Here is a 23402-nt window from a genome sequence, read left to right as displayed (position 1 = left end):
CTGATGGCTTATCTTCTGGCTTGGAAGCAGGCCCTCTGGTAGTCCAATGCTTTTTAGTCTTACCAGACTTGTCAGATTGAGACTGTTTACCATAACCAGGAGATAGAAAGATTATTAAAAGCGCTTGTTTACTATATATTAAATGTGTTTGCGCAAAACCTGTAAAAGGAAAAAAAGGGGATTAGTAAATGTTTACAGCTTCTTTATGATCGATTCGGTATCCAGTGTATTTAGCGGGTTCCGAGTATTTGCCGTGCAGTACAGTTTAGAATGGCAGGTGCTGGTAAAGACTATCTACTACTCTGTGAGTGCTGGCTAGCGCTAGTCGTTTGCCGTATCAGCAGTTAGGTGAATGACGGAGTGCTGAGTCTGCCAGCTGGTTCCCTCTGTGCGCCCGTCGGCACTGGGTGATAACACAGCTTCAGATTTAAACACGTTGTGGATACTTCTGGTGCTCTCTAACACGTTTCAGGTGCTAAGCCCTTTGTTAAAGGATCTGTATGCAGACCTGGAATGCGATCAATCCTCATCCTCCGAAGAGTCCCCATCTGAAACATGTGTAGACTGTGAAGATGTTTTTCATGTCTGTGTGATTTACTTTCCACAGGCCTTTCAGCCTGTTTTTGTTGAAATGCTGCAGATTCCTGGACTGGATGTGATAAACCCTAGGGGGAATATTGCATGTAAGGGTTTACAGGGAAACCTTATCCCTGGTATAGGAGCTGGCATTATCCGCTCACCTATATTGGATAATGTCTGTGCATAAAACAATTTGCACATAATCCATTTTGGACCAGATCCTGATAGGTTAACCCAGCTTTGCAAGACAAACAAGAAATCAGTGTTGGTGCTGCTGTGGAGAGAAATCACTGCTGCTGTGGACAGAAATCACTTTAAAACTTGTTAAAGTGACATACAATCTGATCCCTCCCTGCTTTGCACCAGCATTGAGGATCGGTATATACACAGAAACTGACAGAATTAGTAAAATCAGCAATCAGTCACAGGCTATACGAGTACATTAGTATAATAAGCAATATGAGCACATATTCAACTACAGGTACATTTCAAGTATGTAGGAGAAACATATACTGCATTACCTTATATAGGACTTTAAACGTATTCAGTCGCATAGCGAAAGAAACAGCAGCAATAGTTTACTGACTCATATGCATCAGGCACTTATCCAACTATTCATACTTAATGATTGAGACTTAGGGGGTCATTCAGACTTGGTCGCAAGCAGGCGATTTTTGCACTGCTGCGACCAGACAGTCGCCGCCTACAGGGGGAGGGGGTATTCCCTGTGCAGGGGTGCGATCGGATGTGCTGAGAGCAGCACAAACAAAAGTTTTGGCAGTCTCTGCACAGCCCAGGACTTACTCAGCCACTGCAAAGATCGGGGCCGGAGCTGAGGCCAGAAACCCTCATTCCAAACAGGTGGACATGCCTGGGTTTTCCCGGACACTCCCTGGAACGGTCAGTTGCCACCCACAAACAGTCCCTTCCTGTCAATCTTCTTGCGATCGCTTTCTTCGTTCATCCCGTCGCTGTCCAGCGATCCCCGTGTCCGGGGGGCGACGGACCTGCGCATCGCGGTGCATATGCATGCGCAATTCTGACCTGATCGCAGCGCTGCACAAAAAGCTAGCGTGTGATCAGGTCTGAATGACCCCCTTTAGTGCTGTATCACCCAGCTCAGGAGAGTGGGATACAGGGAGACTTCATCCTGCCTCCAGGATCAATCAATATGTTAGACAATGCAGAGTGTATCCAGACGCCAATAGTTACACAAATGCCCAGTTAACACAGACGCCCAAGTGAACACAGACACACCAGTCACACAGCCGCCTATGCTGCGACTGTTTTTTTTTTTTTTTTTAGATACACGACGTTTCAGACTGAAGCAGGAAATCAGTTCATGGAGGAAACTAATTATGAACTGGGGGAGGGGCGACCACTGCTGACAACCCCAGGGATCGTGGCCTCACACTAATTCCTGGAGCCTATGATCCCTGGGGCCCAGCGCAGGTGCACCCGTGGTGGCAGCCGCATAAGCGACTGTTCGGTAGTCTCCTTCCCGAAACAGTGCAGTATGTCTTGCATCTCCCCCAGTAAGCGGAACAGACACCTTACCTTCTCCCCATGCTCCGGCCACAGCCTGGTAACGTCAGCTGGACTTGCTAGTACATTCTACACAGACGCCCGCCAAATCAGCACTGTAGACATGGGTAAGCTTTGTTGCGACCCGGCGGAGAGTTGTTGGAGTGACTCTAAGGTGCGTGTAAGACGCTTTTTAGAAACTCGCTCAAAAAACGTAAGACTATAAAAATAAACGACATAACAAGCTTATGGCTGCCAAAATCAGCAGCCCAAAGATTGTGGTCCGGCTCCTGCCGTACCAACAAAAAAAACAATTGTCTGAGACAGGAGGCGGGGTTATAGTGGACTGGCCCATTGCATTCTGGGAGGCCAAAAGCTTTTGATCGTTGGTGCCAATCCGCTGATGCTACCTCATATCCCAATGTTTATCCTGTGGATAATCAGCTTATTGCAGACTGTGCGCTTCCATTTTTCGTACCCATCCTATTCAAAAATGGCGATAACAGGATTTGCGCGATAATCCTAGCCGGCAAAACCAGAGATAAGTATAGGAGAAAATGGGGAAATCTGCCTGTACCCCCAAAAAAGTCATACTAATATAGGAAAACATTATAGAAGTCTATTAAGTGTCCATAATAAAACCATTTGGTATAATTAAATTGGGTCAAATGGCTGTTGTATGCATTTTTTTTTTTAAAAAGTGGAAAAATGATAGAAAGCCATTTTTTCAGCAAAATAACTGCTCTCATTAAATTTGGGGTACATAAAAAAATAGGTATACTGTAAGTATATATTTGCGTCATTTTAAGGGACTTTTAAAACAAAAGTGGAAACAGACCAATTACTCCCACCTGCACATCTAAAATCACTTGTCCCACTCATAAAGCACCCCAATATACCTGTCCCATACCTTCGACCTCAATTTTCATAACTTTGCATTATTTACCCCCAAAATTACATGTCATTATTGGGCAATTAAAAATATTTAAAAACATCTAAGCATCTCATAAGTCATTCAGGGGGGTGTCCCACTGGTTCTAAACCAAATGTACTACTTATCACCTGCTCAGAGATGGTGAAGAGAAATTTGTGATAAACCCTATGGAGACTTTTTTGTTGATAACTTTTCGCAGCGAATTGGATACCAAGTTATCACAAATGTGATAAAATATTGCGAAACTGCGTTATCGCAGCTAATTTATAATACATAAATATATATATATATATATATATATATATACACATACACATATACACAGTACACATACACACAGTGGAAACAAACGAGGTGGTACTCGGAGACTATCAAACCAGGTGACAGTGTATTAAACAGTTGACGTTTCAGGGGACGTGCTCATCTTCTTCAGTACCGAGTGCCGCCTCGTTTGTTTCCACATATATATATATATATATATATATATATATATATATATATATATATATATATTAAAAGTAAAAGAAACCCGGCTCTCAGGTACAGATGTGAATTTAGAAACAATATTGTCTATCCAGTGCTTAGGAAAATAAGATTTTACTTACCGATAAATCTATTTCTCGTAGTCCGTAGTGGATGCTGGGACTCCGTAAGGACCATGGGGAATAGCGGCTCCGCAGGAGACAGGGCACAAGAATAAAAGCTTTAGGATCAGGTGGTGTGCACTGGCTCCTCCCCCTATGACCCTCCTCCAAGCCTCAGTTAGGATACTGTGCCCGGACGAGCGTACATAATAAGGAAGGATATTGAATCCCGGGTAAGACTCATACCAGCCACACCAATCACACTGTACAACCTGTGATCTGAACCCAGTTAACAGCATGATAACAGCGGAGCCTCTGAAAAGATGGCTCACAACAATAATAACCCGATTTTTGTAACAATAACTATGTACAAGTATTGCAGACAATCCGCACTTGGGATGGGCGCCCAGCATCCACTACGGACTACGAGAAATAGATTTATCGGTAAGTAAAATCTTATTTTCTCTGACGTCCTAGTGGATGCTGGGACTCCGTAAGGACCATGGGGATTATACCAAAGCTCCCAAACGGGCGGGAGAGTGCGGATGACTCTGCAGCACCGAATGAGAGAACTCCAGGTCCTCCTCAGCCAGGGTATCAAATTTGTAGACTTTAGCAAACGTGTTTGCCCCTGACCAAGTAGCTGCTCGGCAAAGTTGTAAAGCCGAGACCCCTCGGGCAGCCGCCCAAGATGAGCCCACTTTCCTTGTGGAATGGGCTTTCACAGATTTTGGCTGTGGCAGGCCTGCCACAGAATGTGCAAGTTGAATTGTACTACAAATCCAACGAGCAATAGTCTGCTTAGAAGCAGGAGCACCCAGCTTGTTGGGTGCATACAGGATAAACAGCGAGTCAGACTTTCTGACTCCCGCCGTCCTGGAAACATATATTTTCAGGGCCCTGACAACGTCAAGTAACTTGGAGTCCTCCAAGTCCCTAGTAGCCGCAGGCACCACAATAGGTTGGTTCATGTGAAAAGCAGAAACCACCTTAGGGAGAAATTGAGGACGAGTCCTCAATTCTGCCCTGTCAGAATGAAAAATTAAGGAAGGGCTTTTATATGATAAAGCCGCCAATTCTGACACACGCCTGGCTGAAGCCAGGGCTAACAGCATCGTCACCTTCCATGTGAGATATTTTAAGTCCACAGTGGTGAGTGGTTCAAACCAATGTGACTTAAGGAACCTCAAAACAACATTGAGATCCCAAGGTGCCACTGGAGGCACAAAAGGAGGTTGTATATGCAGTACCCCTTTTTTTTTAAATTCAATAGTTTTTTATTGGTTTTTACAATGTTTTAACATTTAAACATTGCCTAGGGCAAGCATAACATACTTACAACAGCTAGACTATAACACTTAAACAAGTAACAACAACATGCTACGGTATTGCAGAGAGAGCATAGTGTGATGTGGTATTAAATATCTCATTCAGAATCATAAATAGCAATAGAGCAGTGGTGATCCAGAATTCCTATATATTAGACCCACATTGTATTATCTTTTATCACGATATCATCGTGCCTTCGGATCCGGCCGGCCACGGGCCACTCACCCCAGAGAACTCACACAAAGACCACTCATATCGGGCAGTTAAATAGATCTAGGGTTCAGCAGTATTCATCCTTGAAGCGAAATAGCGAGAGCTCATCCACCTTCCCCATATAGCAATAAACTTTTTTTCCGCATTCCTGGCCAGATATACGAATTTTTCATGTGCAACAGTAGTATTAACCAGAGCAATCCAGGATTGTGGCGCCGGGGCTTCATTAGCCATCCATAATCTGGCTATGCAAACCTTGGCCAGAGCACTGAGGTTTATAACATATCGTCGACTGGGCGGGTCTAGAGTTTCCTCATCTATAGTTGCCAATATGCAAGAGATAGGTGTAAGTACGGTAGAGGGGATACCCGTAACAACTATGGCACGTATAACCTCCTCCCAAAACTTCGACACCAGAGGGCATATCCATATCATATGCCAAAAGTCTGCTCCCATAGTGCCGCATTTGGGACATTTTGAGCTGTGGGATCCCCCTATATGTGACAATCGCAGAGGTGACATATATACCCTGTGCAGCACGAACAACTGAATTTGTTGATATCGGACAGATGATGTTGAAAGCCGGCTCGATCCCAGGGCACCCTCCCATATCTCATCCGACACTGGACCTAGGTCAGATTCCCACTTGGTCTTAAGGGAGCTAAGGGGGTCTATATGATGCATTTGAAGTAACCGGCCATATATTTTGGATACTAAGTGACCGGGTCCCACTGTCTGCAACAGCAATTTGACCGGAGAATCAGTAAGCGCCGGCGGGCCATCGGGGAATTGGGCAGACACCGCATGTCTCAATTGAAGGAAGCGATAAAAATACGCTGAGGGGACGTTAAATTCCTGTTGAATCTGCTGGAAAGATCTAAAAAACCCATCAATATACAAGTGTCCCAGTGAAGTCACCCCCCATGGTTCCCACACCTCCCTGACTTGAAGCTGACACAACTCTGGCAATCCATATTTATTGTCCAGGGGAGTGTCAGGGTCAATGCCCTGTCCTTGCAATATCCGATGCGCCAGTCTCCAAACAGTAATATATTGTTTAAAGAGTGGTAGTGCCGATACTTTGACACTTCCACAGAGAAGCAGTCTCAGTGGTGAACCACCTGGGTATTCCTGCAATACCAGCTGAGAATGCAAACTTGAAGTGTCAGATTCATTAACCCATTCCCATAGATGTGCTAGTTGTGCTGCAAAATAATAAAGACGAAAGTTGGGAAGAGCCAGCCCCCCTGAGGTTTTGGGCCTAGTCAGAGTATTAAGTTTCAACCGTGCCCGTTTACTAGCCCAAACCAGAGAGGACATCAAGCCATCTATCTGTTTGAAAGTTTTCTGGGGTATGTATATTGGGGATTGTTGAAGTATGTATAGGAGTTTGGGTTGAAAAACCATTTTTACCAGATTAACCCTCCCTGTAGCCGTCAGGGGCAATTTCCCCCAGACCTTCACCTTATTGCGAAGGTAAGATATTTGCGGTGTAATATTAAGGGAAGTAAATTTATGAGGGTCATTGGATACCCATATGCCCAGATACTTAAAGGAATTCACCCATCTTAGCGGGAGAACAACCAATGGGGAGGCAGGGACCTCACCTTGAAGCGGAATAATGGAGGATTTCTCCCAATTGATCAGGAGCCCTGAGTAACATCCGAACTTATTAATAATATCTAAAATCTTAGGCATAGACTCAGCATAGCGATCCACAAATAGCAGGATATCATCGGCATAAAGAGCTATTTTCTCCTCCCTGGTGCCCACGGTGTATCCAATAATCTCAGGGTTCGCTCGCAGAAGACATGCAAGGGGTTCAATGGCTATAGCAAACAGGGTAGGGGACAATGGGCATCCCTGACGAGTGCCTCTGGACAACGGAAAGGAATGTGACACAAAGCCATTCACCGTCACTCTAGCCAGGGGAGAGGAATACATCATGCGGACAAATTTGATAAAGTTAGGGCCTATACCAAACTTGCGCATGACCCTCCACAAGTACTCCCACTCCACGGAGTCAAAGGCCTTAGCGGCGTCTAGTGATACTACTATGGATGAGGGTGCCTCACGGGGGACCTGTAGATGGGTAAATAATCGTCTGAGATTAATGGATGTTGATTTATTGGGCATAAATCCCATCTGATCTGGGTGTATGATCTGTGTAATTACCTTATTTAATCTACATGCCAGGATTTTGGCCAGAATTTTGATATCGGTCGGTAGAAGGGAGATAGGTCTATAAGAATCAACCTTCCTATGGTCCTTATCGGGCTTCGGAAGGACAATAATCAATGCCTCCGCCATAGATAATGGGAGGGATTCCTGTGTGAATATTTGACTATATAGCTCAAGCAATTGGGGGACAAAAAAATCTAAATGGCGCCTATATAGCTCAGACGGTATGCCATCGGGCCCTGAAGCCTTCCCATTGGGGGCAGCACTGATCGCATCCGCAATCTCCTCCGGCGAAATAGGTGCCTCGAGGAAGTCATGCGCCTCACCAGTCAGCAAGGGAAGCTGTATAGTCTGTAAATATTCGTCTAATTGCATCGGGGTACAGTCCAGTTTAGAGCTATATAAACGTCTATAGTACGACACGAATTCCGACGCAATCTGTGGGGTCTGCACTACAGTGGTACCGTCTGAGGCCTCTATTTCAACCACGGTATTAGCGGATCTCTCACCTCGTGCCAAAGAGGCTAAATATGATCCCGGCCTATCCCCGGAGGCGTAGAAGGTGTGAGAGGAGAAGAGGAGTCTATGCTGAGTCTTTTCCATTAGACATTCCTTCCATTCCCCCTGCGCTGTCAACCATGCAGATTTGGAACTATCCAAGCAATCCTGTAAGTATTTTACCTCTGCAGCAACACTCAAGGTCTCTAGCTCGGACTCCCGGTGCCTGAAAAAGGTTTTTAAATTAGCCACTCGTTTAATTAGGGTTCCCCGCAAAAAGGCCTTGAACGCATCCCATAAATTAGAGATAGGTTGCCCAGCCTTATTTATCTCAAAAAATTCCCGCCACGCAGTCACCAAATCGGAGCCATCTCCCATATGTACTAGCCAAAACGGGTTAAACTTCCACACTGCCTGGCCTCTAGAGCAGCCAAAGTCCAGGGTCAATGTTAAAGGGGAGTGGTCCGATATACCCCTAGTCTCATATTTGCTATCCTGGACCCTAGGAATCAGATCGTTCGAGAGAAGGGCCAGGTCAATCCTAGAGAACGAGGAGTGGGAATGTGAGAAGCATGAATATTGTTTAGCAGATGGATGTCTCAGTCTCCAGGGATCAACCAGGCCCAGTCCCGACACAACCTCAGCAAAATCATTTCTACCAGAGTGTGGACCAGAGGGATTGGTGGAGAATCTATCCATCGCTTTATCTAAAACATTGTTGAAATCCCCCACACAAACCACGGGTATACCCGGTGACGAGGCCATAAATCCTGCAACCCTTTTTAGGACATCGGAGGAGTACGGGGGGGGCACATATACGGACAGCAAAAGCAGAGGGGTACAGTGGATTTTACACTTTAAAAACACATATCTTCCCCATGGGTCCGTTTGTACTGACTCCAGTACAAAGGGAACTGCCTTCTTTATAAGGATAGAGACCCCCCGAGAGGCAGAAGTGTGTGTGGAATGGAATGCCCACCCTACCCAAGGTCTTTTAAGGGCAAGGGTCTTGCTGCCCACCAGGTGGGTCTCCATAAGACATATCACATCAGCGGCATATTGCTTAATTTGTCTAAGCACAAGGGATCTCTTGATCTTGTCATTGAGTCCCCTTACATTCCATGACACCAACCTAAGTCCAACCATGAGGGGTCGTTTTGATAATAAGAGAGGCTACAGCCAGCAGCCAGATCCATCTACTCTGTATACAAGAACAAGGCACCACCGCTCAATGAGTAGATTCGTAAGCCACACACACTCAAATTTCGACCATCCATACCAGAAACAACCATAGCCTACAACTTCCCCCCTCCCCCCACCCTGTATACTACTCCCAACCTGCAGCATACTTGGATCCCTGAACCTAATACCGGCTCAAGCCCAGAGCACACACCTTGTTATACCCTGGGTGGAGCCAGAAATACAATAGCCCTAAGAAAGAGAAAACAAAACACAAACAAAACAAAACTTCCCCAGCCTGTAGACTGATTCGCCCCCATAGGATAGAAAAAGAGGCGAGATATACAAAGTCACCCCCCGGGACTTAAGATCAAATATAATCAGGTATATTCGGACCGCCGGTATATCCCTCCTCTCCCCCGGCCCCCCACCCGACATATCCCAGCATTATTAATATAGTAATTGCCTGTATGAGAAGAATAACAAGACAGAAAATCAGGTAAGTAATTAACCCCCCTACCACCCTCATATCCTCAGGGAACAGCATAGATAGTTAAACATTTTCCCCCACATCCTGTATCACTCCAGTAGATATGCATATAATCTTATCCTGTACATAAAATCTTTTGCCACACAGTCACAGGAATTAATCACTCATCAGCAAGGGCCCGTCTCGCCGGGAAGCGTCTATCCAGCCACATCATCGCCTCACGAGGAGCCTCAAAAAACTTGGTCTCCCCATCAGCTACCACTCGTAATCGTGATGGAAAGAGCATGGCGTATGGCAGTTCAAGTTCCCAGAGTCTCCGCTTAACAGGCAGAAACTGAGCTCTATCTTTCTGCACCTCCACCGCAAAGTCTGGGAAGACCGATATTGGCGACCCGTTCCATTTTAGGGGGCCTTTCGTGCGAGCAAGTTTTAGAACAGTGTCCCGGTCGCGGAAGTGAAGGAACTTGGCGATGAAGGTACGAGGCGGGGCCCCCGGAGGCAACGGGCGCATCGGAACTCTATGAGCTCGTTCTATGGTGAAATGCGGCGAGAATTCATCGGGTCCAAATGCCTTCCGAAGCCACGCCTCTAGAAATTCCTCAGGAGATGAGCCCTCCTCCTTCTCGGGCAGACCGATGAAACGGACATTGTTGCGACGTAGGCGTCCCTCCATATCCGTTAGTTTTTTGCGCACATCAGTCATTTGAGACTCCAAAGTGTCAGTACGCCGCCCCAGCGGAGTGACAGTATCCTCGACATTGGAGATACGGGTTTCGGCCTCACCCACCCTCTCTCTCACCCGTTGTAGGTCCTGATGTATAATGGAGAGATCAGACTGCACCTGCCCAATTTTGTCAGCCAAGCGGGCCTCGCTTGCTGTCACGGCGTCCAACACTTTTTGTAACGCAGCATCGGGTGGTTCTGATGAGGCAGAGCTGTATGCAGGAGAAGGGGGCGAAGACCCATCTTGTGTAGTTTCCCTCCGCTGTTGTTGGGGACCGGGGTTGCGGATAAACTTTTCCATTGCGCCTGCCGCCGCGTTTTGTTGACGGCCTTTCACCATTTTGGATAACACGATGCCACCGTATATGACCGATTATAATCAAAGCAGTGCAGGCAAGAGAGAGGGCGCAGGCAGCGGCTCACTATGTGAGGGCCAATAGACGCAGGACGGATATATATATATATATATAAAAGGACCAGTGTTCCTGACAGTGTGGCACTATAGATTTGGAAGTTATGGTCAGGATCAGGGGATCAAGCGATTTCCCACCTGTATAAACGAGGCAGAGCAATGCAGGTCTGCTTTAGTATCCTTTGCCAGCCACTAGTCAGGTCTGGCTGCTCAGGCTGCATATAATAGTTTCTGGCAGGAGAGGTGTGGACTGGAGCAGAGCTGAGCCCAGTGCCAACCTCAAGATGGCGCCCGGAGAAGCCCACAGTCAGCCCAGCCTGTGTTATATCTCACAGGGGACCAGGGCTTTTGTAGCAGGCAGAGGGGGTATCCGCTGTCCGGCTCATAGGCCGCTCCGTTTGTGTTTTTTTTTTTTGTGCAGGGCTGTCAGGGGCGGGTGGCGGAGCCCCGTGCGCGCGGCCCGCCAACCGCAAGATGGCGCCCGGCGGTCTCCCGTGCCCTGCAGGGCCGCGACAAGCGCCCTGGTCGTCCGGCAAAGAAGTAGAGCAGAGCGGTATGTAGTGCGGGTGACAGGGCCCCCGCGGTATCCCTTCGCCGGCCGCAGGGCACGCTAGGAGAGCCGGGCGGGAGGCGACTATCACAGCTCACTTGCAGCAGGATCCAAGATGGCGCCGGCCTCGTGCAGGACAGGATCAGCTCAGCCCTTCTTTCGTACCCAGCAGGTACAGTGAGCACAGGATCCACTTGGAAAGGGGCTCAGATCGGGCAGCAGAGTTTCAGAAAGCCGCACAGGGCCGTTTATGCAGTCTCACAGGGGGTGCCAGGATGTTTTCAGGATATTGTCGGCTGGGGAGCTAGGATAGCACGTCCTACTCCATTACTCGTCAGGCCACGCCCCCCCTATGCAGTACCCCTTTTACAAATGTCTGAACTTCAGGTACTGAAGCCAGTTCTTTCTGGAAGAAAATCGACAGGGCCGAAATTTGAACCTTAATGGACCCTAATTTTAGGCCCATAGACAGTCCTGTTTGCAGGAAAAGGAGGAAACGACCCAGTTGAAATTCCTCTGTAGGGGCCTTCTTGGCCTCACACCACGCAACATATTTTCGCCAAATGCGGTGATAATGTTTTGCGGTTACATCCTTCCTGGCTTTGACCAGGGTAGGGATGACTTCATCTGGAATGCCTTTTCCTTCAGGATCCGGCGTTCAATCGCCATGCCGTCAAACGCAGCCGCGGTAAGTCTTGGAACAGACAAGGCCCCTGTTGGAGCAGGTCCTTTCTTAGAGGTAGAGGCCACGGGTCTTCCGTGAGCAGCTCTTGAAGTTCCGGGTACCAAGTCCTTCTTGGCCAATCCGGAACCACGAGTATCGTTCTTACTCCTCTCCTTCTTATGATTCTCAGTACTCTTGGTATGAGAGGCAGAGGAGGGAACACATACACTGACTGGTACACCCACGGTGTCACCAGAGCGTCCACCGCTATTGCCTGAGGGTCCCTTGACCTGGCGCAATATCTGTCTAGTTTTTTGTTTAGACGTGACGCCATCATGTCCACCTTTGGTTTTTCCCAACGGTTTACAATCAGGTGGAAGACTTCTGGGTGAAGTCCCCACTCTCCCGGGTGAAGGTCGTGTCTGCTGAGGAAGTCTGCTTCCCAGTTGTCCACTCCCGGAATGAACACTGCTGACAGAGCTATCACATGATTTTCCGCCCAGCGAAGAATCCTTGCAGCTTCTGCCATTGCCCTCCTGCTTCTCGTGCCGCCCTGTCTGTTTACGTGGGCGACTGACGTGATGTTGTCCGATTGGATCAATACCGCCTGACCCTGAAGCAGGGGTTTCGCTTGACTTAGGGCATTGTAAATGGCCCTCAGTTCCAGAATGTTTATATGAAGAGATGTTTCCATGCTTGACCACAAGCCCTGGAAATTTTTTCCCTGTGTGACTGCCCCCCAGCCTCTCAGGCTGGCGTCCGTGGTCACCAGGACCCAATCCTGAATGCCAAATCTGCGGCCCTCTAGTAGATGAGCACTCTGCAGCCACCACAGAAGAGACACCCTTGTCCTTGTCGACAGGGTTATCCGCTGATGCATCTGAAGATGCGATCCGGACCATTTGTCCAGTAGATCCCACTGAAACGTTCTTGCATGGAATCTTCCGAATGGAATCGCTTCGTAAGAAGCCACCATTTTTCCCAGGAGCCTCGTGCACTGATGCACTGACACCTGGTCTGGTTTTAGGAGGTTCCTGACTAGCTCGGATAACTCCCTGGCCTTCTCCTCCGGGAGAAACACCTTTTTCTGGACTGTGTCCAGAATCATTCCTAGGAACAGTAGACGTGTCGTTGGAATCAGCTGCGATTTTGGAATATTTAGGATCCACCCGTGCTGACGTAACACTACCTGAGATAGTGCTACTCCGACTTCTAACTGTTCCCTGGACCTTGCCCTTATCAGGAGATCGTCCAAGTAAGGGATAATTAAGATGCCTTTTCTTCGAAGAAGAATCATCATTTCGGCCATTGCCTTGGTAAAGACCCGAGGTGCCGTGGACAACCCAAACGGCAGCGTCTGAAACTGATAATGACAGTTTTGTACTACAAACCTGAGGTACCCTTGGTGAGACGGGTAGATTGGGACGTGGAGATAAGCATCCTTGATGTCCAGAGACACCATATAGTCCCCTTCTTCCAGGTTTGCTATCACCGCTCTGAGTGATTCCATCTTGAATTTGAACCTCTTTATGTAAGTGTTCAGGGATTTTAGATTTAAAATTGGTCTCACCGAGCCGTCCGGCTTCGGTACCACAAACAGCGTGGAATAATACCCCTTTCCCTGTTGTAGGAGGGGTACCTTGATTATCACCTGCTGGGAATACAGCTTGTGAATGGCTTCCAAAACTGCCTCCCTGTCGGAGGGAGACTTTGGTAGAGCAGACTTCAGGAACCGGCGAGGGGGAAACGCCTCGAATTCCAGTTTGTACCCCTGCGATACCACCTGTAGAATCCAGGCGTCCACTTGCGAGTGAGCCCACTGCGCGTTGAAATTCTTGAGACGGGCCCCCACCATGTCTGAGTCTGCTTGTAAAGCCCCAGCGTCATGCTGAAGACTTGGCAGAAGCAGGGGATGGCTTCTGCTCCTGGGAAGCGGCTGCATGGTGCAGTCTTTTTCCCCTTCCTCTGCCCCGGGGCAGGAAGGAATGGCCTTTAGCTCGCTTGTACTTATGGGAACGAAAGGACTGAGTTTGAAAAGACGGTGTCTTTTTCTGCTGATGTGAAGTGACCTGGGGTAAAAAGGTGGATTTTCCAGCCGTTGCCGTGGCCACCAGGTCCGATAGACCAGCCCCAAATAACTCCTCCCCTTTATACGGCAATACTTCCATATGTCGTTTGGAATCCGCATCGCCTGACCACTGTCGCGTCCATAACGCTCTTCTGGCAGAAATTGACATAGCACTTACTCTTGATGCCAGGGTGCAAATATCCCTCTGTGCATCACGCATATATAGTAATGCATCCTTCAAATGCTCTATAGTTAACAGTATATTGTCCCTATCCAGGGTATCAATATTTTCAGTCAGGGAATCCGACCACGCGACGCCAGCACTGCACATCCAGGCTGAAGCGATTGCTGGTCGCAGTATAACACCAGTATGTGTGCATATACTTTTAAGAATATTTTCCAGCCTTCTATCTGCTGGTTCTTTGAGGGTGGCCGTATCAGGAGACGGTAACGCTACTTGTTTAGATAAACGTGTGAGCGCCTTATCTACCCTAGGGGGTGTTTCCCAACGTGTCCTAACCTCTAACGGGAAAGGATATAGTGCCAATAATTTTTTAGAAATTAGCAGTTTTTTGTCGGGGGAAACCCACGCTTTATCACACACCTCATTTAACTCATCTGACTCAGGGAAAACTATTGGTAGTTTTTTCACACCCCACATAATACCCTTCTTTGTGGTACTTGTAGTGTCAGAAATGTTCAATGCTTCCTTCATTGCCGTGATCATGTAACGTGTGGCCCTACTGGACATTACGTTTGTCTCCTCACCGTCGACACTAGACTCAGTATCTGTGTCTGGATCTGTGTCGACCCACTGAGGTAACGGGCGTTTTAGGGCCCCTGACGGTGTCTGAGACGCCTGGACAGGCACTAATTGATTTGCCGGCTGTCTCATGTCATCAACCGTTCTTTGCAAAGTGCTGACATTATCACTTAATTCTTTAAATACGATCATCCAGTCAGGTGTCGACTCCCTAGGGGGTGACATCACTAACCCAGGCAATTGCTCCGCCTCCACATCATTTTCCTCCTCATACATGTCGACACACACGTACCGACACACAGCACACACACCGGGAATGCTCTGATAGAGGACAGGACCCCACAAGCCCTTTGGAGAGACAGAAGGAGAGTCTGCCAGCACACACCAAGCGCTATATATATATATACAGGGATAACCTTATATAAGTGTTAATCCCTTATAGCTGCTGTTTATATAGTTTTTAGCTGCCAATAGTGCCCCCCCTTCTCTTTTTTACCCTGATTCAGTAGCAAGTCTGCAGGGGAGAGTCAGGGAGCCGTCCTTCCAGCGGAGCTGTGAGGGAAAATGGCGCTTGTGTGCTGAGGAGATAAGGACGTCGTGAAGGGGCGGAGCCTATCTCCCGCTTTTTCTGTAAAAAATGGCAGGGGTTAAAATACATCCACATAGCCCCAGAGCTATATGTGATGTATTCTTTAGCCAATCTAAGGTATATCATGTTATATTGCGTCTCAGGGCGCTCCCCCCCAGCGATCTGCACCCTCAGTGACCGGAGTGTGAAGTGTGCTGAGAGCAATGGCGCACAGCTGCGGTGCTGTGCGTTACCTTAGTCTGAAGACAGGATCGTCTTCTGCCGCCGATTTCACCGGACCTCTTCGCTCTTCTGGCTCTGTAAGGGGGCCGGCGGCGCGGCTCCGGGACCCATCCAGGCTGAACCTGTGATCGTCCCTCTGGAGCTAATGTCCAGTAGCCTAAGAAACCCGATCCACTCTGCACGCAGGTGAGTCCGTTTCTTCTCCCCTTAGTCCCACGATGCAGTGAGCCTGTTGCCAGCAGGACTCACTGAAAATAAAAAACCTAAAATATACTTTTATTCTAAGCAGCTCAGGAGAGCCACCTAGCCTGCACCCTTCTCGTTCGGGCACAAAAATCTAACTGAGGCTTGGAGGAGGGTCATAGGGGGAGGAGCCAGTGCACACCACCTGATCCTAAGCTTTTATTCTTGTGCCCTGTCTCCTGCGGAGCCGCTATTCCCCATGGTCCTTACGGAGTCCCAGCATCCACTAGGACGTCAGAGAAAGAAGGATAGATATACTCTATATATTTTTAATATACACTCCTCATTTTCTATATGAGTGGCAGCTCATAAAACGAAGTGAATGCTTGGTGAGCACATATGTATGTATATATATATATATATATATATGCAGACAGGATTAAGGCGGCATTCAAAGACTGTCTGCATGTCTACGTGGGCTGGTCCCACAGGGAGGGCACCTTAGCAGGTCAATCATCACTGGAGTGCCGGAGCCGAGCGTTTGTATATATATATATATATATATATATATATTGTGAATGTATGACTCCCTATGCACTGAAAAAGCCCAGTATTCATTAGATCAAAAGAATCGCTATTTTCGATGGGGCAACAAGGCCGGCAAATTATTGGCATCTGTGATACGGAGCCAACGGCAACCGATACATATACCAAAAATCATCACAGACACGGGCCCCCTGACATCTGCCCCTTATATTGCTGCTTCATTCCTAGATTACTACAAACACTTATATACGGCTCCTCCCGACAACCCTTTATTAGGCATGGACTTTGTTAAAAACGCTGAGGCTCCGAATTTGACAGACACTAAAGGTAGTGCATTGGTAGACGCTATTTCAGAACAGGAACTTCGTTCAGCCATCTGTCAGGTGACCAAAGGTAAAACCCCGGGACCAGATGACCTCAATGCGGATTATTACAAACTATTGTCTCCCCATTTATTACCATATCTACAAAATATGTTTGATTCAATCATCTCAGGAGGGGAGCTCCCCCATGATTTTACTTAAGCTCTGATAATTCTATTACCTAAACCAGATAAAGACGGTCATGTCATATCGTCCCATATCTCTCTTGAACCAAGACCTTATGATATTGACGACTATAATAGCACAGAGGTTACAGGCTTTGCTGCCGAAATTACTTCATCCCTCCCAAACTGGCTTCGTCAAAGGCCGCTCCTCAGTACATAATATTCGACAAGTAGTAGCTGCACTGACCCGGTCCATGACTGCATCGGGACACAACTCTCTCTTAGTTAGTTGTGATGCCGATAAAGCCTTCGATAGGGTGTCCTGGGCGCATATGCTTCGTGTATTACATAGCCAAAATTTTGGGGTAGGGTTTATTAGCCTGTTCCGTAAATTGTATGCTTCACCCAATGCCTTTCTGACAGTTAATGGCCTGAACACTCCGAGCTTTCTTTTGTCACTCGGTACTCGGCAAGGCTGTCCACTGTCCCCCTTATTATTTAATTTAGCGTTAGATCCCTTGATTAGAGCATTTCATTTACACACTACTTGGCGTGGGATAGAAGTGGGCCAACAGATATTGAAAGTCTCAGCTTATGCAGATGATCTCCTCTTATACTTCACGAACCCTCAGGGGGCATTCACGAGCTTCTTACAAATGCTTGATGATTTTGAAAAGGTCTCAGGATTTTTAATAAATAAAACGAAAACCTGAGCATTAGCCTTACGACCTGGCGCGAGAGAGCACTGGACAGAGGGCTTTCCATTTTTGTGGGCAGACTCTTCCCTTAAGTACCTCGGTTTAAATATAACGGTAAATCCTGCTGATTTATATATGGCAAACTTTCTTGAGTTGATAGCTCGCACTGTAGCAGACTTTAAAAGTTGGCGTCATTTACCTCTATCTTATATAGGGAGATGGGAGATGTTATTTAATTAAGATGATATCATTTCCTAGGCTGTTATACGCCATACAAATGCTTCCTATTTTGTTGACTCAGACTTAAAAACATTAAACAAGGCTTTTAGTACTTTTATCTGGGCTGGGAAGAAGCCCAGAATATCACTGTTTAAATTGTGTCAATCTTCCTCTCTAGGAGGTATAAATCTCCCTTGCATACGTAGTTACGCCTTTGCAGCAAATTACCGATACACGGTGGATTGGCTTAATGCCACCAGTAATTATGCTTATACTGTCCTGGAACAAGCCTTCTGTCCAGATATAGCTTTATCCAGTTTATTACATATGAGGCCTTCTGATTACCCCCCTAATGTGACTGGTAATCTTTTACTCACTACTACTTGCACCGCTGGCGATTAGCTAGATCTGGTTTTAGACTCTCGACCCACAACACGATTTTTCTCCCACTTCATTCTACGGATACTATGGGTATCCTTTGAAGTGGCGTTCTCCATTGTCAATGTCTTGGAACAAGAAGGGTCTTCGTTTAATCTCTCATACATTACAAGAAAATTGTTTGACATTATTGTCACTTCCACTGCTACGTGATAAGTACCCAGACTTGTCTATACCATTATTTGTATACTACCAGCTCCGCAGTTTCGCCTGCAGTGTTCTTTCTAAATTAACTGACAAAGATGCCTCGAACGAGTCAGACAGGCCACTGATAAAGTGTGCACGACTTCCCTATTATATCTGCATATTAAAAGATGCATAAATTTTGAGGGCCTGCAGACGGGAATGGCGAGATGGGTCACTGACTTACCTTATGTTCCCATTGAGACAATTCTTGATGCTTTCACGCGTCTTAATAAAACCTTAGTATCTGCATCTTACATGGAAATGCAATACAAATTATTACATTGGGCGTACTATACCCCCAAACGTTTATTAATGGGCGCCTCTACTGACTCCAATTGCTTCAAGTGTGCAGCGCCGGATGCAGATTTATACCACTGCATGTGGAGCTGCCCTGAAGTTCATAAATTTTGGGTATTGATAGGTCACTACATTAAGGACACTTATAACATCACCACTACGCTAACTCCTGAATGGGCATTATGGGACATATATACATCCTCTGTCAGGAATAGACCAACATTGGGACAAAGGCTGTTCCTGGACAAATTGGCGGCAGCTGTACGGAAAACAATATTGTCGCAATGGATCTCGTCAGACTCGCTGACGTTATCTTTATTCATGCCTAGGATGTCATATCTCTTCTTGATGGATTTGCTCGAGATGTCTCTTAATAAGGAGAAACGGGCTGAAAAGTTTTTTAATATCTGGCTGCCTCATGTTCACTCTTTACTGTTGCCCATTAGGGATTCGTTGAGAACAGCAGTTTCATTAACATCTTGGTATAACCTTGAAATACAGTACTTGCATCTGGTAGGCCTCCTTTCTAAACGAATATCTCCCATGCTAATGTATACTGCTCCTCATGTTTTTTTATTGTGTGTGTGTGTGTGTGTATCTCCCTGTTTTATATTACATGACGTGAACTTTGATATCCGCAATGCCTTCTACCTTAGTCCCGTTAACGGTTTGAATCTTGTTAACACTGTATGTGCAAACAAGTGTTTTGACATATACATGTGCGGTTCTCTAATAAAATATTTTTGAAAACAAAACTGAATGTTATTAGTAGCTCTAGCAAACATACCGGCGACTCCTAGATCTTCCATTCAAACATCTACGTACGCTCAAAATATTGTAACAAATGACAGAAAATCGGAAATAGAGTAATCTGTGAAACCAAATAAAATGTTTGTTATATTTTTTAATATGTAATTAAAATAAAGTATTTCACATATCCTGCCTGCTGCACATTATTTACTTTTAGTCTGAAGGCTTTTCATCTAGCACACCTATGTATGTGTGTCACATCCAGCCATACACTATGACACACACAGGTTTCCACAAATACTAGTTGAGAGTATGTATAGTATGTTACGATCAGTGTTCTTTTACTTTGATTCCTAACCAGCATTAGAATAAATAACATTTAATGTACACTGTACTCAGACGCTAACCTTTCCCAGCTTCATAATAAGATGCGTGTACGAAATGTTTTTGTTACACTAGGTGCAATAGTACCGTGCCTATGTATGACAGGCTCAGGAAGAGATACATCTCTAAGGTATCCTCTCTGCAGCGAGGGAGGAAACGACATGAAAGAACCTTTACCATATCAGGGATGTTTGTAGTACTGTAGAAAAAAAAAATCAGAAGTGAGAAAGTGCAGTAGTGGCTGCTTGCTCCCTAAGCATTATTATGTAAATTGGAGAGAGAAAAAGGTATAATATACTAATTGGCTAATTGTGTATTTCGTGAGAGAGTGAAGAGGATGATAACATTGTCAGGGAAAAACCCTGCTCAAAAAAAAAGCAAACTGCGCTGAGACTGCTCAGAATTTGTGAGTAATAACTCGGTTAAGTTTAGTATATTCTAATGAGAAGTGGTTTTGCATTAGACCTGAATTACAAGGCACACAACAGTAACCTGATAACAGTCAGCACTGCTATAATGTTTAGCTCTGTTCACTAATTTTTTCATTCAACATGTGTTATGTTTAAACTGCAGAGACAATTCAGAATAGCTGCATGTTAGGACTCACAGTTCTTAGTACCTGTCACCCTGAGAAACAATGGTATAACAGTGCTGAACTGCAACAGTGGATGGGGATATAAATGGCGTTAGAGAGGCATCTCTGCAGGTTGCCATTCTCTCAATCAAACCATTCCTTGGAAAGAATTGTGCTGTAAAAGCTAATGCCATTTATGTAACGGTTTACTCAGTGCCGTAACTAGGTATTTTAGCGCTGTGTGCAAGAAATGGCATTGGCGCCCCCCCCTACGCAAGACAGGAGCAGTGCGCGCAGCAAGCGTGCGAAAAATATATAGGGGCGTGGCTTCATGGGGAAGGGGCGTGGCCACAAAATAATGCCAATTCATACTACGGTGCATAGTAGTCTCCATTATTCAAATTATGCTGCACAGTAGAGCCACTACACCAGGTAGAGACCCTTTTTACACATTACAGCAGACGGCGTGCCTTTTTACACATTACGGCAGACAGCGTCCCCCTTATTACACATTACGGCAGACAGTGTCCCCCTTTTTACACATTTCGGCAGACAGTCCCCATTATTACACATTACGGCAGACGGCATTCCCTTTTTTACACATTACGGCAAGCAACGTCCCCCTTATTACACATTTCGGCAGACAGCGTCCCCCTTATTACACATTACGGCAGACAGCGTCCCCCTTATTACACATTACGGCAGACAGCGTCCCCTTTTTGTACACATTATGGCAGACAGTGTCCCCCTTTTTACACATTACAGCAGCCAGTCCCCCTTTTTACACATTGCGGCAGCCAGTCCCCCTTTTTACACATTGCGGCAGAGAGAGAGAGAGAGAGAGAGAAAGAAAGAGACAGAAAGAGAGAGACAGAAAGAGAGAGATATATACTTACCATCTCTCAGGCTCCTCGTGTTGGCAGAGATCCCGGGCAGCCGCAGTGGAAAAGGAGGAGGAGGGAGGGGGACTTGAGCCGCAGCAGCACTGTCATTGGTAGCGGCGCCGCTGCAGCACTCCCCTCTCCTTCCGTATTGGCTGGCCGCTGCTGAGAATGCTGGGATGAGGGAACCGCATCCCAGCATTCACAGCAGCCAGTACAGAAGGAGAGGGGAGTGCTGCAGCGGCGCTGCTATCAATGACATAGCGCTGCTGCGACTCAAGTCCCCCTCCCTCCTCCTCCTTCTCTGCCTCCGGCGCTGCTCTCCCTCCAGCGCGGCGCACGGCACCAAGCAGAGGTGGCATGTAATGAGTCAATTTGACTCATTACATGCCGCTCGCCGTACGTCCTCAGTGTAACTGCGCTGTGTGCCAGGCACACCTGGCACATAGGTAGTTACGCACTGGTTTTACTAATTCCCCTATAGTGTAGCAGCTGATATTGCTGCTAGCATGAAAATTATTGGCACTGGTGTAGAAAGTTTCAGATCTTGGAGACTACGCTCCAGCACATAATATAACGTGAACTCTATACCATATTGTTTCCTCCTTACGTACAACTCTAAAAATGGCAGAATGAAATAAAATTCTCAAAGAAGAAAAACAAACATTTATTACACATTACAGAGTATATTGCAATACAATAAAGCACTGTGGATAATACATGTCTTATCTTAGGGAACAGTAATGAGTTGTTTTCAGTAGAAAAGAAAGCATATTACAGTTCTATGCATGGACTCAGGAAGGCTATGTGAGGACTGTACAGGACTCGGAGTAAGTGCTGGTCCCTCATGTCTTCATGCTGACAGCAGACTGGAAGCACACCAGCTGTAAGTGCATGCTGCTTTTAAACTCATTTAACAGCTCCTCTAGTAACCTGCAGAAGAGAAACAAATGTAATAAACCAATGTGGGAAAATAGGTTATTGCAAAAAAAAAAATTAAATCCAGATATTATTACAAATAACAACGGTTAAATTAAATTAGTGACCCCCAAAAAGCTTACATCTGTGACCATATGAATTAATATTTCCGATATTATTTAGTAGCTATTACCAACATTGGTCTCACAGTAAATAACATAACTTCTACCAAGATTATTGTCACATCAGAGCAATGTGTTTACATGGCTGAATAATGCCATCATTCTTCTAAAAGTCTTGGAACCTGTTCATTAATGTCAAATTAACACTGTATTTTTAATAATAGATTAAGGGCCTGATTCTGGGTCAAATAGACATCTCTGGTTTCCCAGCTGACTGTGCATGCATATGAATCACAAAACGCTACATGCACATGTGCCACGCGTGGAGCCTGAAGCCTAACAAAGGTGTCTGTGTGCTGCATTGTGTGTGAATGAAGACAAGCGTGAGTTAGGTGCTTCTAGTCGGTGACAACCAAGATGCATGGAGCAGCTATTTCTGATGGGCGTGTAGTGGGTGTGCGACTCAGTCATACATATACGTAAGGGAAGCCTGTGCCTTATGGCTATCCTGCACCTAATAATGGCAGCTGCATCCTCAGACAATAGAACAGTGGGTGGGACAGGCATGGACGTTCAGATACACACATCTGCCACTTATTTCAGATAATTAGCGCATTAGCATAGGAAAATGAGTACAATGCTGCAGCCCTAGAAGCGTGCGACTCACAATCGGGCCCTATAAAAAAAAAGTAGTAAATGAATACTTCACAGAAAATGACTTTTGTAACTAAACTAAAAAGAGAGGGAAGTGAAGCTACAGGGGGTGGGTAAACCAGTTAGAGAAGTATGGTATGAAAGGCTTGCAGTATGATGTTCTATACTCGTCACATGGAAGATCCAGCCCCATCTCTTTCATGGTCAGGTACGGAAACCTTATCTCAGTCAGTAATTAACAACATACATACGCAAGTTATAAATAGAAAAATAAGATTTTAAACCTACCGGTAAATCTTTTTCTCGTAGTCCGTAGAGGATGCTGGGACTCCGTAAGGACCATGGGGATAGACGGGCTCCGCAGGAGACATGGGCACTTTAAGAAAGACTTTGACTGTGGGTGTGCACTGGCTCCTCCCTCTATGCCCCTCCTCCAGACCTCAGTTAGAGAAACTGTGCCCAGAGGAGATGGACAGTACGAGGAAAGGATTTTAGTTAATCCAAGGGCAAGATTCATACCAGCCACACCAATCACACCGTATAACTTGTGTTAAACTAACCAG

The 23402-nt window shown here is 46.2% G+C and overlaps 1 protein-coding gene across 2 annotated transcripts in view; it reads right to left on the bottom strand.

Moving 5' to 3' along the window:
- Positions 1-21796: 21796 nt before the first annotated feature.
- The window catches only part of EXOC2 (exocyst complex component 2), a 546170-nt gene continuing 544564 nt past the window's right edge, over positions 21797-23402 (bottom strand). For both annotated transcript variants that reach the window (XM_063923055.1, XM_063923056.1), the window contains one exon: positions 21797-22078. In XM_063923055.1, coding sequence (XP_063779125.1) covers positions 21991-22078 — 88 coding nt within the window. In that variant the 3' untranslated portion in view covers positions 21797-21990. The remainder of the gene's footprint in view (positions 22079-23402) is intronic.

Source organism: Pseudophryne corroboree, chromosome 5 (assembly GCF_028390025.1).
Source record: "Pseudophryne corroboree isolate aPseCor3 chromosome 5, aPseCor3.hap2, whole genome shotgun sequence".
Taxonomy (NCBI): domain Eukaryota; kingdom Metazoa; phylum Chordata; class Amphibia; order Anura; family Myobatrachidae; genus Pseudophryne; species Pseudophryne corroboree.
Note: the sequence above shows the minus strand (reverse complement) of the source record. Positions and strands in the feature narration are given on the sequence as shown.